General features: G+C 36.7%; 1 protein-coding gene across 2 annotated transcripts in view; it reads right to left on the bottom strand.

Annotated features, from left to right (window-relative positions):
* Positions 1-18,192, bottom strand: part of LOC107708317 (STE20/SPS1-related proline-alanine-rich protein kinase-like) — a 76,672-nt gene that overhangs the window by 35,637 nt on the left and 22,843 nt on the right. The window contains exons 11-15 of one of the 2 annotated variants that reach the window (XM_016512504.1): positions 11,989-12,033; positions 9,249-9,371; positions 7,649-7,678; positions 2,570-2,626; positions 818-879 (exon numbers count right to left, since the gene is read on the bottom strand). In XM_016512504.1, the coding sequence (XP_016367990.1) occupies positions 818-879; positions 2,570-2,626; positions 7,649-7,678; positions 9,249-9,371; positions 11,989-12,033 (317 nt within the window). The remainder of the gene's footprint in view (positions 1-817; positions 880-2,569; positions 2,627-7,648; positions 7,679-9,248; positions 9,372-11,988; positions 12,034-18,192) is intronic. The other variant, XM_016512506.1, reaches the window with a different exon arrangement.

Here is an 18,192-nt window from a genome sequence, read left to right as displayed (position 1 = left end):
CATTTTCTGCATATTTGAACCCTTTCCAACATTGACTGTATGACTTTGAAATCCATCTTTTAACACTGAGGACAATTGAGGGACTTATGCATAACTATTACAAAAAGTGAAAACATGTACTGATGCTCAAGAAGGCCACACAATGCATTAAGAGACGGTGGGTGCACTCTTGACATTTGCCATTAAAATAATGCCAAAAACAGCCTCAAATGAAGTATGAAAACGAGAATAAAGTTGTACAAGCTGCAATCCATGTCTTATTGGTTAAAATGAACGGAGACTATCTCGTGTTTTTCCATGGGGATCGGCGCCTACGCAATCAACAACTGACGAATAAACTCAAGTCCTGGCCTACGTTTTTCCTTAATCGATAAACGGCTTCACAATGCAAGTTGGCTGAAGTTTCTATTTTCTGCCAATTTTAAATAAGACACCACCACTGGTTTTGCCAAGCACTCGCTTCAGCTTTTCTGGCCTTAGACGTGATCTGAGAACAGATTGTGGTCTGTCTTTTGCATGGGCTCAAACGCAAATTCAGGCAGGAGAATGCAAAAATGAGGTCAGGGTTAAAGGACCTCTTCCCACGCTAACCCAGGGCGATTGAGAAAATGCATTAACACGATGCACTTCAACATGAGGCGAGAGACAGAGTGAAAGTGATCGTTTAAAAAGAGACACACTCTTCTTCCAGCAGCACACACACACACACACACACTGTACTATCTGGCCACTTTATACAGACGACATGCCGCTCTTTCCAGATGAAAGTAGCACAAAGAGGGACGGAAAAAAGAGAAACGGCAATGAGCTCGCTCACCTTAACCTCAGGACCATGTTCACCGCTCCCTGAGCGCTCGAGGGTTTCTCCAACGGTTGAACCTGAACACAAACACACAACATGATGGTAAGTTGCTTGCTTTTGCCGAAGTGTTCAAGATGTTGAGGTTAAAAGATCTTTACACAGCACGCGCTGCTGCTTACGGTCTTGAGGAAATCAGGTTTTTACTGGATATGTGAAGCAAAATTACTCTAGTCAACTCATATTATGACTGAAGCGAGGCAGAAAAATACTGAAGCTAACAGTGTCAAACTCTAATTAGCATATAAGTACATAAACACACATTTTCGGTAAAACAGTCCATTTTTTATTAGGAATCCACTAAATATTGGTACCATACCATATGTTATCAGTAAAAATTACAAATCTTTTCATTTATTTTAATATAACAGCTGATAATGGATATCTATATTGGCCAGTATTGGATATTGAATTTTGCATTTGCATTTGCATTTTTTACATTTAGATTACCTTTGAAGCCATCTAATGCTCACTAAAAATCTGTGTTGTTTTATCGACTATAAAACTAAAAAAAAAAAGTCAATAATTGAAATAAAAGAAAATATAAATATTAGATGAAAAACTTATAACTAAATAACTAATATATACTTATAACTTATAACTATAACTTATAACTAAAACTTATAACTAATCTAAATAGAGATATAGAAACAAAATGATGGATAATAGAGCATAATATATATAAAAAATAATAAAAATGACAAAATCCCATAACAAAATTACTAAAAATTAAACTAAAATAAAAATGAAAAAACATTTTTTTATATTAAATACAATAACTAAAAGCAATAGTTAAAAAAAAACAATAATCTTAAGCAAATCTTAAAATGAATATGCATTTTTCATACAGTATATTATAATGTTGTGATGCAAACATGTACTTATGTACTGATTTAAAATGATTGATTTCTAGTATTTAGTTAAATTTTTTTCATTCACTCAGGCAAAATAGTATTTTAATTTTAACATTTTTATATCAGCCATGTATTGTTATTAGCCATAACAAAAGTTTAATAATGGTGCATTTTTTTATTTGAATAAACTAAGCTATTTATTTTAATTATTGATGTTAATCAACATTTCACTTTGCTCAGGTTCATCAGGTTCTGTCACAATGCATCAGGTTTATATTATCAATAACTAAAATTAAACTTAAAAGTTGAAAAACTAGAATTACTAACTTTAAATAAATAAAAACTAAAACTGAACTAAAAATAAATTAAACCTAAACAGTAATGTTTAAAAAAACAACAACAAATTTGAAAAATTAGAAAAACACTTTAAAAGTTCCTAAAATTTTTACTAAAATTAAAACGAAAACTGAAAAAATAACAGCGGATTTAAAATATTAATAAAAATATAATAGTATAGCAACGCTCTGGTATAATAGTGCCTTCTTCACAAAGGATAAATGCAACTGAAAGAAGCTATAGTCTTTGTGTCCGAAACGCAGCTCTGATGCATTAAAATGCTCCCTACGCAGATGGCTCACTAGGTTTTGGAGACCAGAGACTCTTTTCCAGATGCTGCAGCAGGCATTCACTCTCACTCTTTATTTGAAATATTAAGTTGAATAGGCTCCCTCAAGGCAGTCGGCCCCCAGGGTCGTGTCCAGACCGCCCAGAGACCAGCCGCCTCACAGCACAGAGCGTCAGAGCCACCGAATCAAGACAAATCACAGCAACATTGTCAGCGCCGGCCGGGCCTAACCTGGGGATGCTGAATGGACAGGTCCTCTAGCGGGAGACTGTTAGCGTTCACTTCACCCTGCAGAGGAAAAATGGAGTGCTTAAGAGCAAAGGAAGGTACAGAAAGACATCTCTCCACCCCTCATTGTTTCTTTTCTTTCCCTCCAAGGACACTTCTTCAGCAGCTGGGGAAATGGGTTTTCTACAAGCTCAAAGGCTGAGCTAAAAGTCATGGCATTTGGTAATCCAGTGGGAGAAAATATGTGTGGAACATGGCTGTGTGCACTCAGACAGTAGGAAATAAGATCTGTGTTTGCGCTGCTTAATTGCTATTTGTCCAATACGGTCGAATAGGTCACACTTGTTAATTATTTAATACGCAGTTTATTAGGCAAACAGCGCAATCCCTCGATACTCTCAATTAAATGATCAAACGATACTTCAGTCGTTAATTAAATCTATTCACAGCCAAACATAGTCAGTCAAGCCCCCTGTGTCTGAGATCATATTTACAGCATTTACAGTTTACAGCTGTAGTGCAAATCCAAAGACAACATGAAATAGGAATCATGACCTATTTTACTTCTGTAATATCACATACACATACGGGGTTTTAAAAAGATTTTCAATGTTTTTGAAAGAAGTCTCATCAAGGCTGCATTTATTTGATCAAAAATAAAGTGAAAAGCATAATATTGTGAACGAACAGTATTAATTTGAAACAGAATTGTTTTGTAGTATTACAAATGCCTTTAATGTCACTTTTGATCAATTTAATGCATCTTTGCTGAATAAAAATCTTTTTTTTTAAATCATACTGACACATTGCTATGCACTTGCTAGGGTGTTTTGGTTACCTGGACATTCGCTGCTAGGATGTTTTGGGCGTTGCCTTGCATTTTACAAGAATGTTTTGGGTGGTTACGAGGGCATTGTCATGTGTTTTACTAGAATGTTTTGGGCGGTTACCAGGGCGTTGCCATGCGCTTTACTAGAATGTTTTGGGCGGTTACCAGGGCGTTGCCATGCGCTTTACTAGAATGTTTTGGGCGGTTACCAGGGCGTTGCCATGCGCTTTACTAGAATGTTTTGGGCGGTTACCAGGGCGTTGCCATGCGTTTTACTAGAATGTTTTGGGCGGTTACCAGGGCGTTGCCATGCGTTTTACTAGAATGTTTTGGGCGGTTACCAGGGCGTTGCCATGCGTTTTACTAGAATGTTTTGGGCGGTTACCAGGGCGTTGCCATGCGTTTTACTAGAATGTTTTGGGCGGTTACCAGGGCGTTGCCATGCGTTTTACTAGAATGTTTTGGGCGGTTACCAGGGCGTTGCCATGCGTTTTACTAGAATGTTTTGGGCGGTTACCAGGGCGTTGCCATGCGTTTTACTAGAATGTTTTGGGCGGTTACCAGGGCGTTGCCATGCGTTTTACTAGAATGTTTTGGGCGGTTACCAGGGCGTTGCCATGCGTTTTACTAGAATGTTTTGGGCGGTTACCAGGGCGTTGCCATGCGTTTTACTAGAATGTTTTGGGCGGTTACCAGGGCGTTGCCATGCGTTTTACTAGAATGTTTTGGGCGGTTACCAGGGCGTTGCCATGCGTTTTACTAGAATGTTTTGGGCGGTTACCAGGGCGTTGCCATGCGTTTTACTAGAATGTTTTGGGCGGTTACCAGGGCGTTGCCATGCGTTTTACTAGAATGTTTTGGGCGGTTACCAGGGCGTTGCCATGCGTTTTACTAGAATGTTTTGGGCGGTTACCAGGGCGTTGCCATGCGTTTTACTAGAATGTTTTGGGCGGTTACCAGGGCGTTGCCATGCGTTTTACTAGAATGTTTTGGGCGGTTACCAGGGCGTTGCCATGCGTTTTACTAGAATGTTTTGGGCGGTTACCAGGGCGTTGCCATGCGTTTTACTAGAATGTTTTGGGCGGTTACCAGGGCGTTGCCATGCGTTTTACTAGAATGTTTTGGGCGGTTACCAGGGCGTTGCCATGCGTTTTACTAGAATGTTTTGGGCGGTTACCAGGGCGTTGCCATGCGTTTTACTAGAATGTTTTGGGCGGTTACCAGGGCGTTGCCATGCGTTTTACTAGAATGTTTTGGGCGGTTACCAGGGCGTTGCCATGCGTTTTACTAGAATGTTTTGGGCGGTTACCAGGGCGTTGCCATGCGTTTTACTAGAATGTTTTGGGCGGTTACCAGGGCGTTGCCATGCGTTTTACTAGAATGTTTTGGGCGGTTACCAGGGCGTTGCCATGCGTTTTACTAGAATGTTTTGGGCGGTTACCAGGGCGTTGCCATGCGTTTTACTAGAATGTTTTGGGCGGTTACCAGGGCGTTGCCATGCGTTTTACTAGAATGTTTTGGGCGGTTACCAGGGCGTTGCCATGCGTTTTACTAGAATGTTTTGGGCGGTTACCAGGGCGTTGCCATGCGTTTTACTAGAATGTTTTGGGCGGTTACCAGGGCGTTGCCATGCGTTTTACTAGAATGTTTTGGGCGGTTACCAGGGCGTTGCCATGCGTTTTACTAGAATGTTTTGGGCGGTTACCAGGGCGTTGCCATGCGTTTTACTAGAATGTTTTGGGCGGTTACCAGGGCGTTGCCATGCGTTTTACTAGAATGTTTTGGGCGGTTACCAGGGCGTTGCCATGCGTTTTACTAGAATGTTTTGGGCGGTTACCAGGGCGTTGCCATGCGTTTTACTAGAATGTTTTGGGCGGTTACCAGGGCGTTGCCATGCGTTTTACTAGAATGTTTTGGGCGGTTACCAGGGCGTTGCCATGCGTTTTACTAGAATGTTTTGGGCGGTTACCAGGGCGTTGCCATGCGTTTTACTAGAATGTTTTGGGCGGTTACCAGGGCGTTGCCATGCGTTTTACTAGAATGTTTTGGGCGGTTACCAGGGCGTTGCCATGCGTTTTACTAGAATGTTTTGGGCGGTTACCAGGGCGTTGCCATGCGTTTTACTAGCTATGCATTTTACTAGGGTGTTTTGGTGGTTACCAGGGCATTGCCGTGTGTTTTACTAGAATGTTTTGGGTGGTTACCAGGGTTTTTGGGCGTTGCCTTGCATTTTACAAGAATGTTTTGGGTGGTTACGAGGGCATTGTCATGTGTTTTACTAGAATGTTTTGGGCGGTTACCAGGGCGTTGCCATGCGTTTTACTAGAATGTTTTGGGCGGTTACCAGGGCGTTGCCATGTATGTTACTAGAATGTTTTGGGCGGTTACCAGGGCGTTGCCATGCGTTTTACTAGAATGTTTTGGGCGGTTACCAGGGCGTTGCCATGCGTTTTACTAGAATGTTTTGGGTGGTTACCAGGGCGTTGCCATGCATTTTACTAGGGTGTTTTGGTGGTTACCAGGGCATTGCTATGTATTTTGCTAGGGTGTTTTGGGTGGTTACCAGGGCGTTGCTATGCATTTTACTAGGGTGTTTTGGTGGTTACCAGGGCATTGCCGTGTGTTTTACTAGAATGTTTTGGGTGGTTACCAGGGTGTTGCTATGCATTTTACTAGGGTGTTTTGGTGGTTACCAGGGCATTGCTATGTATTTTGCTAGGGTGTTTTGGTGGTTACTAGGGCATTGCTGAGTGTTTTACTAGAATGTTTTAGGTGGTTACCAGGGCGTTGCTATGCATTTTACTGGTGTGTTTTGGGTGGTTACCAGGGCATTGCCATGTGTTTTTCTAGAATGTTTTGGGTGGTTACCAGAGCATTCCTATGCATTTTACTAGGGTGTTTTGGATGGTTACCAGGGCGTTGCCATGCGTTTTACTAGAATGTTTTGAGTGGTTACCAGGCCATTGCTATTCGTTTTACTAGAATGTTTTGGGTGGTTACGAGGTTGTTACTATGCGGTAGCTAAGGTGTTTTGGATGGTCACCAGGGTGTTGCTATGCATTTTACTAGAGTGTTTTGAGTGGTTACCAGGGCATTGCTATGCGTTTTACTAGAGTGTTTTGGATGGTCACCAGGGTGTTGCTATGCGTTTTACTAGAGAGTTTTGGATGGTCACCGGGGTTTTGCCATTTTGCTAGGGTGTTTTGGTGGTTACTAGGGCATTGCTGAGTGTTTTACTAGAATGTTTTAGGTGGTTACCAGGGCGTTGCTATGCATTTTACTGGTGTGTTTTGGGTGGTTACCAGGGCATTGCCATGTGTTTTTCTAGAATGTTTTGGGTGGTTACCAGAGCATTCCTATGCATTTTACTAGGGTGTTTTGGATGGTTACCAGGGCGTTGCCATGCGTTTTACTAGAATGTTTTGAGTGGTTACCAGGCCATTGCTATTCGTTTTACTAGAATGTTTTGGGTGGTTACGAGGTTGTTACTATGCGGTAGCTAAGGTGTTTTGGATGGTCACCAGGGTGTTGCTATGCATTTTACTAGAGTGTTTTGAGTGGTTACCAGGGCATTGCTATGCGTTTTACTAGAGTGTTTTGGATGGTCACCAGGGTGTTGCTATGCGTTTTACTAGAGAGTTTTGGATGGTCACCGGGGTTTTGCCATGCGTTTTACTAGAGTGTTTTGAGTGGTTACCAGGACATTGCTATGCATTTACAAGGGTGTTTTGGATGGTTACAAGATCGTTGCTATGTATATTTCTAGGTTGTTTTGGGTGGTTACTAGTTGGTTGCTGTCTAGCCTGGACCAAAGAGTCCATACAAGTTTTTATGATATTCTTGTCTATAAATATTGTCCTGGTCCTTCCTTCAACATACGTCTTTTATTGTCTGTTTCATTTTTCTAATAAAAATAATAGTGCAAATTATATATCAGAAAGATTTTATAAAGGCTGCAACCACTAAAACAATAACTAAATATCTATTTTTCTCCTGGTCAACATTAACCAACAGCCTGTACTGCCGAAAAAGTAAGTTGTTTCAGAAACGGAGCAAGTTTTGATGAAAGACAAACATTACTGTACTTGCACTGAAGAATCATTCACATTAAGACAGTAACGTGCATTACGTAAAGTAAAGAGGGACAGTTTTGATTTCATGTTGACACACTCAAAGCAGCGATGCATTACCCCACACAGCTAATTAAAACACACACATTCTGAAAGGTAAAAGAGAGAATGACTGTAACTTACATGCTGGTTTTCGTCTTTGACCCTGCGTGACTGCAAAAGCAATAACAAGACAGGATTCAATTATGTTCTCGCTCTCGCACAAAGTACGACAGACAGATGTAGCTATTTGTGAGGGAGTGCAATCAGCACTTGCTCATTTGCATTCCATAATAAACAATAAACACAAGAACAACGTCTCCAGCTTCATTAGCAGCCGCTGATTTGCGGACGCTTCGCTTCGGGGGCTCTGATTGTTCCTTCCTGTCGGAGACGTTTTAGCATTATATATTCCACATTTCTGAGAGAAAAAGGCCCCTCGGCTTTGATCAAATGGTGTGCGTCACCTGTATGGTACAGGCAGAGAGTTTATGATAAAATACTAAGAGAGCTTGAGGTGTGCTGCTCGGCTTTACATCAGAGAAAGTGCAGTTGTTCAAATCTCATATGTGGGTTAAATGCAAATTCATACCGAAGGCATTATTTTTACAGTAAAGTTCAAAACTCTGCAAAATGTACACATTTTCACTAGTGGTCTCAGTTTTTCAACTGAATGCATTACATCTTCTGAAAACAAATGATAAATTTGTGTGAGAAACAGACCATAATTTAATGTTATCAATTATCTACTGTTAAACACTGCTACTGGATCATTCAGCGAGTCTGATTCATGTCTGATTTAAATCATTCAGATAAACTGATTCATTTAAAAGATCACACTCAAAAGAGATATTCGTTAATGAATCAGTTCAAAGTCAGTATGTTTATTACACAATATAAACATATAATTGTATATATATGATAATGTTTTAAATAATAAGTTCAAGTTCAGTCTGTTTATCACACTAAAATATTGTATGATTTCAGAAGGTGTGTAATATAAAGTAAATGATATAAAAATATTTATAAATAAATGTATATTTTTTAATGAATAAACATTTTAATTAATCAGTTCAAGTTCAGTCTATTTATTACATAAAAATACTGTATATGACTTCAGACGGTATGGAATATAAAGTAAATAATATATTAATATTATAAATGAATACATTTTTATAATTTTTTTTAGAAATAAACAATTTCATTAATTAGTTTAAGTTCAATCTGTTCATCACAAAAATACTGTATATGACTTCAGAAGGTATGGGATATAAAGTATATATCCCATATTTTTTTTTATGGGATATAAAAAAGTATTTTTTATATAAAAAATAAATATTTCTGAATAAATACATTTCTCTCCCTCTCTCTCTGCATATATATATATATATATATACTGTTCATTACACAAAAATATTGTATGACTTCAGAAGGTGTAGAATACGTTAATAATATCTAAATATTTTTGAAAAATATTTTTTACATATATTGATTTATAAATAAACATTGTAATGAATCAGTTTAATTTCAGTCTCTTCTTCACACAAAAATATTCTAGGACTTCAGAAGGTGTGGAATATAGAGTTAATAATAAATAAATATTTATAAATAAACAATTTATAAATTAAACATATAATACATATTATACATATATTTATAAATAATCAATTTTTATAAATAAAATGTTCATTTTTGAACGAACTATCCCTTTAAGAATGATGATTCACATCCAGGCCACACTTACCCTTCCGTGATTGACAGCAGCCTTCCCCTCCTCACTTATCGCGTCCATTTCGTCATCACTCCACTCCCAGTCTCCATCCTCGGTCTTGTGCAGATGACCACTCGACCCTGGAACCCTTCTGACCTGCGGCAGTGAACGGGACACACCGTCAAACTCACAATAGTGTGTACACAGCAGTGACTCCACACTTTTCCAGCAGACTTGGTGCTGAAAGTATGTTCTCATTCGTTTTCTCCATAAGCGTTTCAAAATATTTTTAGAGTTTTGGAACCAAACTAATTGCAAATGACATTTATATCAGCTGAAATCATGCAGACTTGTTTCTACAGAAGAATAGATGTTTACCATCTTCAGAGCTCATGCCAGGTCCAACTTGGTATGTTTACAAATGATTGTTAAAAATCAATTTCTCTATGGAGGAAATGAATGGCATTTGTACTTTCGGAAGCCTACTGTTGTGCTCTACAGCGTCCCGCTTCGGAGTGTGTCAGATATAGTCTGTGCTGAACTTACAGGGCTTATTTCTCTGGGTCAGTGAAGTGAGCTTTAATTCATCTCCCGGCCCTAACTTCAACAAAAAGGCCAGCTTTTTTTGAGGCCTGCTCAGTGTCTGTACCCAGTGCTGAAATATTCCACTATCTGCTCTTTTCAGCAGGACACATCTTTCAAAACATGCTAAAGTTTAATCTGGCCAACAAGATCTCAATGTGCATTGAAGTACGGCAAATCAGGGGATCAGCTCAACTTCTGAAACCATGCAATTCTGCTCAACAACATCCCTAAATTCATGTCACTTAGACAAGCCTTTTCTCAGTCTGGCAAGCTCTAATCTGATCGGCTGGCTTTACACAATTTCCGAGAATAAGAGCACACTGGTTTTACTATCCGTCCAACAGGAAATCAGTTCATGTCTACAATGTACCAGGTTGACAAGATGAACACTGGTCACTTGCTAAAGTTTGCCAAATTAGTGATATCAAAACTTCGAAAGATGCTTGTTAGTAGCATGTGAACTGATGTGAAATAAATTCTTAAAAATATATATTTATATTGAAAATAATGTTTCTTATGACAATTTTCAAAGTTATGTAAATTTGATAGATTTGATACATTACTTATATTTTTTATTATATGCATACTGTATATAATATTTATTAGGTATTATTTATATTCACAATATACACATTTTAATGGATAAATAACTAAAAATACTAATATAAGAATAATGTTTATCACAATGTTCAAAGTAATGAAAATTTGATACATTTGTATTTTTATTTTTTAAAAATGATTACAAATATACCTATTTTAATAATTAAAAATGGCTCCTTCTGGGAGGGGGAGGTAATGTCACACCCCTGGACTGTCTGTGTTGTGTTTTGCTCCCCATGTTCTCCCCGTGACCAAGTTTCTCCCTCGTGTTTCATCATTGCCTTATTTGGTTCTTCCTGTTCCCGTTCCCATTGTGTTTCATTGATTCCAGGTGTGTCTCGTTATCCCCTCGTTCAGTCTGTATATAAAGTGTGCTCTGCCCCTTGTTTCCTGTCCGGTATTGTTCGTCTATCCCGTGCTACGTGTGCGTTCCTGTGAATGTTTAAAGACTCTTTTGATTATAATTCTCCTGTCAAATCCACATTATTATTCTATAGTTTGGGTTAAACAAATCAATTTTGCTTGGTTGGAACAGTAGCTACGCTAATTATGTCTCTATTTGTTTCTCTGTTTCTGCCACGGGATGTAACAAGGATTTACACAAGCTTCGGTGTGGATCCAGAACACCTGAGAAGAGATGATGCCAACCCCTCAGAGGACCTCAGATGATGCCAACAGATGATGTTTACACCTGGTCACTTCATGCATTTTGTCTGATCGGATAGCTAGCCAATCGTGAAAAGGCCAGGAGTAAATGCCCTCCAAAATGCATTTGAGACGGATATAGAGACGTTCACCGTTCCTGGCTGGTGGAATGATCTTCCCACCCCTATCCGGAATGCTGAATCCCTAACAAACGCAGACGGTCAACACACAATCATCTTCATTAAAAGTAGTAAGACAAACTTATCTTTCCAGTGCTCTCCTATTGCGGTCATTGATCTTGACATGAGCTAATAATTAATAAAATCCAGCGCTTATCTTTTGATTTCATTGACGTGAACTCCGTTCAATTTAAATATAGCGCGGGAATTGAAGATCGGATTTATATCCGTTTTGCGACAACACATTTATGTGGCCAAGTTTAAATGGAAACGTTTTAACAAATCAGATAGATCCGATCAGCAAAAACGCATGAAATGACCAGGCGTAAACAGGCCCTAAGTGTGAGGTTCAAAAGTCTGGTACTACACGAGACTATTAAGAGTTACAGCTAGTTCCATCCATTTAATCCCAGAACCGGCGATAACTATATCAAAAAAGGCACAGAAGACCTTAAATCAACTGGATGTCTGTGAAATATGAGGCACTAGACTGTGGAGATCAGACAGCGTCCAATCAATGACACTTTCTGAAGTTTGCTCTCTTCTGAGAGGCTATTGACAAAATCATATTGGCCTGATCGAGAAACTCAGTCGATCCGCAACATATACATCCAGCTGCCCCGTCCTGACACACAGACACACTGTCTTCCAGGAGATTTACTCTGCTTCCAGTTCAAGACGAGAGGTGAAACATGGCACACACACACACACATCTGGAGGCGAGAAGCACTAAGTAAGCGTTCTGCGAGTGAGATAACATGTACCCGTTTCCCAGCATCCTCTGTGTGCTGATTCCTCTGCTCGGGATCCTTCAAAATAACACACAGACAAACAAAGCAACAAATAAGCATCAGCGCATGATGACAAACTGCACCTGCGGGCTGTGTGCTTACGAATAATACGAGTGGGTCAGCGGCACAGAGCGCTCAAACACACACTCGCTGTCATTTACGGACATTATGTAAGCTCAAATAGCCAGTGGTAAATTGCGCTCTTAGAAAATGTAATGCGCAATCGAGTGTTGTGATGCAGACATTCAATTACAAAAACAAATCATTACAATGCTGAAAGAGAAAGACAAAAGAACATCTTTAGAAATAATATTTTAAAAAACTAAATGTATTCAGAAAATGTATTTCTGCATTAATTATTTATAATTGTAGTTTTTTTAGGGCCAATGGCACAAATTCTTTTGCTCAGGCAAATTCAAAAATTAAACTAGGCCTAAATAAAATAAAATTGAATCACTTCAATGTTCACAATACATAAATCCTTATTATATACAGTGCCTTCCAAAAGTTTGGGATCAGTAAGATTTGTAATGTTTTTTAAAGAAGTTTCTTATGTTCAGAGGCTGCATTTATTTGACCAAACATACAGAAAAAACTGTAATTTTGTGAAATATTATTGCAATTTAAAATAGCTGTATATACAATATACACTACTATTCAAAAGTTTGGGGTCAGTAATTTTTTTTTCTTTTTCTTTTTTAAAAGAAATTAATACTTTTATTCAGCAAGGATGTGTTAAATGGATACAAAGTGATAGTAAAGACTTATATTGTTAGAAAAGATTTCTATTTTAAATAAATGCTGTTCTTTTTAGCTTTTTATTCAGAGAATAAAAGAAAAAAGTATCACAGTTTCCAAAAAAATATGAAGCAGCACAACAGTTTCAACACTGATGATAAATCAGCATATTAGAATGATTTCTGAAGAATCATGTGACACTAAAGACAGGAGTAATGATGCTGAAAATTCAGCGCTGCATCACAGAAATAAATTATATTTTAAAGTATATGAAAATAGGAAATCCATATTAGAAATTGCAATAATATTTCACAATATTAATGTTTTTTCTGTATTTTATCATCATATTCTGTTTTTTATTATCAAATAAATGCAGCCTTGATGAGCATAAGAGACTCCATTAAAAATCATAAATCACCAAAGAACATCTTTAGAAATTATTTTAAGTAGGCCTATCCAAATGTATTCATCTTTATTTCTGCTCTACTGTATACATACATCATATGCTTTGGCAGTACAGTAAATGTTTATAGTCGTGTCACTAAAGCTTTGTTCACTGAAATGAGAAGAGAGAAATAAAGACAGTTTTATAGCTAGATATTCTGATTTATATCTTTAATTCAGTACCAGGTATAACTCAATAACAAGGGATTATTAAAATTTCAGCTGAAAATAATTCAAAATAATGTGCTCCAGCATGAGAGTCAACAGCAGAGACGCTGCGAGGAACAAAGCAGCAAGCTGCTCTGCCCCCTACTGGACACAAACCACAAACACTCAACTTCACCAGACACACACATGAATTACACAGATGAAAAACATCTCATATATTATTACAGGTATAAGTGAAGACATATATTACACCTTATCTATGGTCAAAATGACACAATCTTGACTCCTTTCAACTATCACAGGTTTGTACCAAGAAGGTCAAGGTATATGTGATGGCAGAAATTACAGGATACAATCTAGTATAAAATAATCAAGATGTTCATGCATAAAATTCTAATTTATCTCTCTGTCTGTCTGTCTGTCTATCTATCTCTCTATCTAATTAGTGCTGTCAAATGATTAATCGTGATTAATCGCATCCAAAATAAAAGTTTTTGTTTACATAATATATGTGTATACTGTGTATATTTATTATGTATATATAAATACAAACACATGCATGTGTATATACAGGTGCATCTCAATAAATTAGAATGTCGTGGAAAAGTTAATTTATTTCAGTAATTCAACTCAAATTGTGAAACTCGTGTATTAAATAAATTCAATGCACACAGACTGAAGTAGTTTAAGTCTTTGGTTCTTTTAATTGTGATGGTTTTGGCTCACATATTCATTCAAAAAGGATCAATAAATAAACCCTCATGCAAATTCATATTATAATAATTATAATATTATAATTAATATTACACAGACAGACAGACAGACAGACAGACAGACAGACAGATAGATAGATAGATAGATAGATAGATAGATAGATAAATAGACAGACAGACAGACAGACAGACAGATAAATCGCGATTAATCGCATCCAAAAAAATAGTTTTTGTTTACATAATATGTGTCTCACTAAAAGGCTGAAATCATTCAAAAAGGATAAATTAATAAACCCTAATGCAAATTCATATTATAATAATTATAATATTATAATTAATATTACACAGACAGACAGATACACACATACATACGAAAAATTATTCAAAGTGTATGGGAAACATTTCTAATGATGCTGTCTTTAGAAAACTCAAAGGCCAAATAAAGAACACATTAAAGTCGTCATATTGTTCAACATTAAAATTAATTCACAAACATATTGATGTGGAAAAAAAAATCTGGAAAAATCACTTGACCTCTGGTCATAAATGATTCTCTTAATCGTTAACTCTTAATTTAAGTATTAATTAAGTAACTCTGTAATTTCTGTACACAGCAATTTTCACAAGCAACTGGTACATTTTCAAAACTCTTAGTACTAATATCCCAACAGATCATCAAGGGGAGACAGTATAAAACCCATTACTCCTATGGAATGAACCATAATGATAGGAAAACCTGTGTGTGTGTGTGTACCTACTTACTGTAATATTTTGGGGACAAATTGGTACCCAGATGTAAGAAAATCCAACGCTCTCCATTGACTGTCTATTGCGGGAAGCTGCCTCCTTGTCATCTCTGACTTATAACAAAAAACAGAGCAATGCCTAAAAGCTGCTATGTGACAAGGTGTACAGTAAACAAGCTAAAAAAGCCAGAACTACGTTTTTGTAAGCTGTCGACCCAAAAAACGAGCGTTTAGGACACAAATAGCTGTAGATGTCTGGGTATTTCACGTTGGGCCATTCATTTGGATCATTTCTCAAACAAAAGGAAGGGGCACTGACCAATAAAATTTGTTTCTTAAAGGGGTGGTTGATTGCGATTTCACTTTTTCAATGTTAGTTAGTGTGTAATGTTGCTGTTTGAGCATAAACAATATCTGCAAAGTTACGAAGCTGAAAGTTCAATGCAAACGGAGATATCGTCTTTTAAAATTCTGGCAGTTTAATGCCTACAAAAACAACTGGTAAGGGACTACAACGAGTTACTTCCCAGGTCCGTTACGTCAAGAACCCAGAATTTTACATAAACCCCCCCTCCGGGAACACGCAGCAAAGGGGGCGAGGCCATGCTGCGCTGCTTTAGAGAAGAGGAAGAGAACTAGAGGTGCACGTAAAAATCTGTTCATATATGAATTGCGATTCTGTCTTCTTTACTATAACTCACCCTTCATCTGAAAAATTCAGCTAGAATATAGATTCAGTGATATGGCACAGTGAGGATATTTACTGCATTGACAGTAAACTCTGTTCTAGCACAAAACCTTATGGCCATGTCATACCTTCATCACACCTTTTGTGATAAATACCTTTGCAAACATTATTGATTTTATGTGAGATATGCAAGTTAGGTAATGTCGTACCGTACTGAGCCGTGCCGAGCCGAGTCGTACCACACAGTGGAAAAGCGCCACTGGAATTGTTTGCTCTTGAATGAACTGATTGTTAAAAGAACTAAATTGAAAGAAGATCATACTGTTGTGTTTTGGCGATTAATTCAAATGTTCTCAATACATATCACAACGATCTTGTGTTTTGAAACAATGATGAAAATATGCGCAACTACAATGAAATCATGAGATCAGGTTTTGAAAGAATGGCTAGTGGTGTTACAAGTGTGATCGGGTTAAAGGTTTGTACTAAGAGTTTTGAAAATGTACACCTTACTTGAGAAAATAGTACCAAACCAATTTTAAAAAGCTGTAAAACAGTATTTATTATTTTAATCTTTATCGTTAATTATTTTAAGTATAATATTTTCAAATAATTGTTTTAAAGCATAAAACTCACTCAGTTTAGTTAAATTTATGCTTGAAACAAGAAAGCTGCCTATTGGGTTTAGATAAATCATTAATTTAAAATTAACTCTCTGTAAAAAGGTCTTAACTTTTTGCAATTTTGCTTTAATCACTGTTAGTGTGAACGTCCCTTACAGCGGTTTGTTAACACGGTTTCAGCTGATGAGCTTCACTACTGCACCATCCCACTAACGACTCCAATATCCCCACCTAGGTGCTGCAAATAACGTTTCAGATGTATTATATATATATATATATATATATATATATAAAAGAGTTATTTTAGTTATTTATATAATAATAATAATAATAATAATAATAATAATAATAAGTCATTTAAAAAACCTTTCAATAAAATACACATAAATAGAAATAAAATAGAATGTAAACAAATAAAAACCTTTACCTTATTTTATGTATCTTTTTCATTTTTTGTTTATCTTGATTCTGAAATGTTACTAAAATAACTAAAACTCAAATAAAAAAATTAAATAGACATTAAAAGAAAACGAATAAAAACAAAAAACTCAATTACTAAAACAAATTACTGTAATACTATAATTACTGTAATTAAAATGAAAACAAAAAATATTAAAATAACTATTTATACATATTGATACCAAAACTACACTGTGTATGTGTGTATGGCGTAAAAAGTATTTTTTATTAAAAATAACATTCAAAATGTTTAATTCAAACAAATACAATAAAATAAAATAAAATAATCAAGGCTTTTTTAACTAAATGAACATAATATTTAGTAAGTTTCATTCACAAGTTAACCATTAATATGCACTAATATTACACTACTAATTAATAATGCATATATTATTTTTATGAAAACACTTTAAAGAGATTTCCATGACCAATTTTGAGTAATTATGCAAATTATTGAATTGTTGAGTTTAGACTCAATTCAATAAAATGACAGTTTGAACTGAGTCATGGAAATGACTCAAACTTAAACTAAAAGTAATACGTTTAAAATATTAACTAATGATAACAAACTAATAAATTAATACATTTAAATCAGAGATGCTATTAAAACATCTAATGACTTGCAAGACAAGGATTGCAGACTTAACCTAATGGCACAGTCTTTTGCAAACTGAATGTGCAAATAAAAAGCAATATTCACAATGTTTATATCACCAGCAAAATCTCTGTCAATATTCTATATATGCACAGCATATTTCCCTCAGTCTGTCAGCTGCACCTCAACACAACACCAGCAAACCCACATTTGCAAACACCAACATCCCCCCATCATTTCAGCCCATCAATGTCACAGCCTCCACAGGGACATTCTGTACTCCTCCTAAATGGATGGATGTGTGCAGCTCTTTAGCCGAAATGGCGGCATTTCTCTCATTCATTTAGTGGCTGGAGGTGTGGGGAGCTGATAGCCGACCCATAAGCACTATTACACATGTGGCCTGCATGCAAACGGCTGTTTAAACGCAGTGCCCTGTTGCCTGCATTAAAGCCCATTTTTCTTCACAGCTCATCAGAGCTCAGACACATTAGGTGTCTGCTAAAGGAATGAACTGAAACAATGACTTAAATTCAGCGTGAATGAGTTTCACACCACCTGCTTAGTAAGGAAACACACCACAAAATTAAAATTTAGAGGGGAGGGTCTATATCTGCATATTGATGAAGCATAAAACATGTAAAGAACAAAACATGATACAGACAGACAGACAGACAGAGAGACAGAGAGACAGACAGACAGACAGATAGATAGATAGATAGATAGAACAATGAAATGATAGACAGAATGATAGAACGATGGAACAGTAGATTGTTACAATGATAAGAGAGTGTTAGAACATTAGAATGTTAGATAGAATGTTAAAATGATAGATAGAGCGACAGATAGAATGCTAGATAGAATGACAGACAGACAGACAGACAGATAGACAGATAGATAGATAGATAGATAGATAGATAGATAAAACAATGGATAGACAGACAAGATAGATAGATAGATAGATAGATAGATAGATAGACAGACAGACAGACAGACAGACAGA

This window comes from Sinocyclocheilus rhinocerous, unplaced genomic scaffold (genome assembly GCF_001515625.1).
Source record: "Sinocyclocheilus rhinocerous isolate Xijiao unplaced genomic scaffold, SAMN03320098_v1.1 scaffold2251, whole genome shotgun sequence".
Lineage (NCBI taxonomy): Eukaryota > Metazoa > Chordata > Actinopteri > Cypriniformes > Cyprinidae > Sinocyclocheilus > Sinocyclocheilus rhinocerous.
The sequence above is the reverse complement of the archived record's forward strand: the minus strand, read 5'-3'. Positions and strand labels throughout refer to the sequence as shown.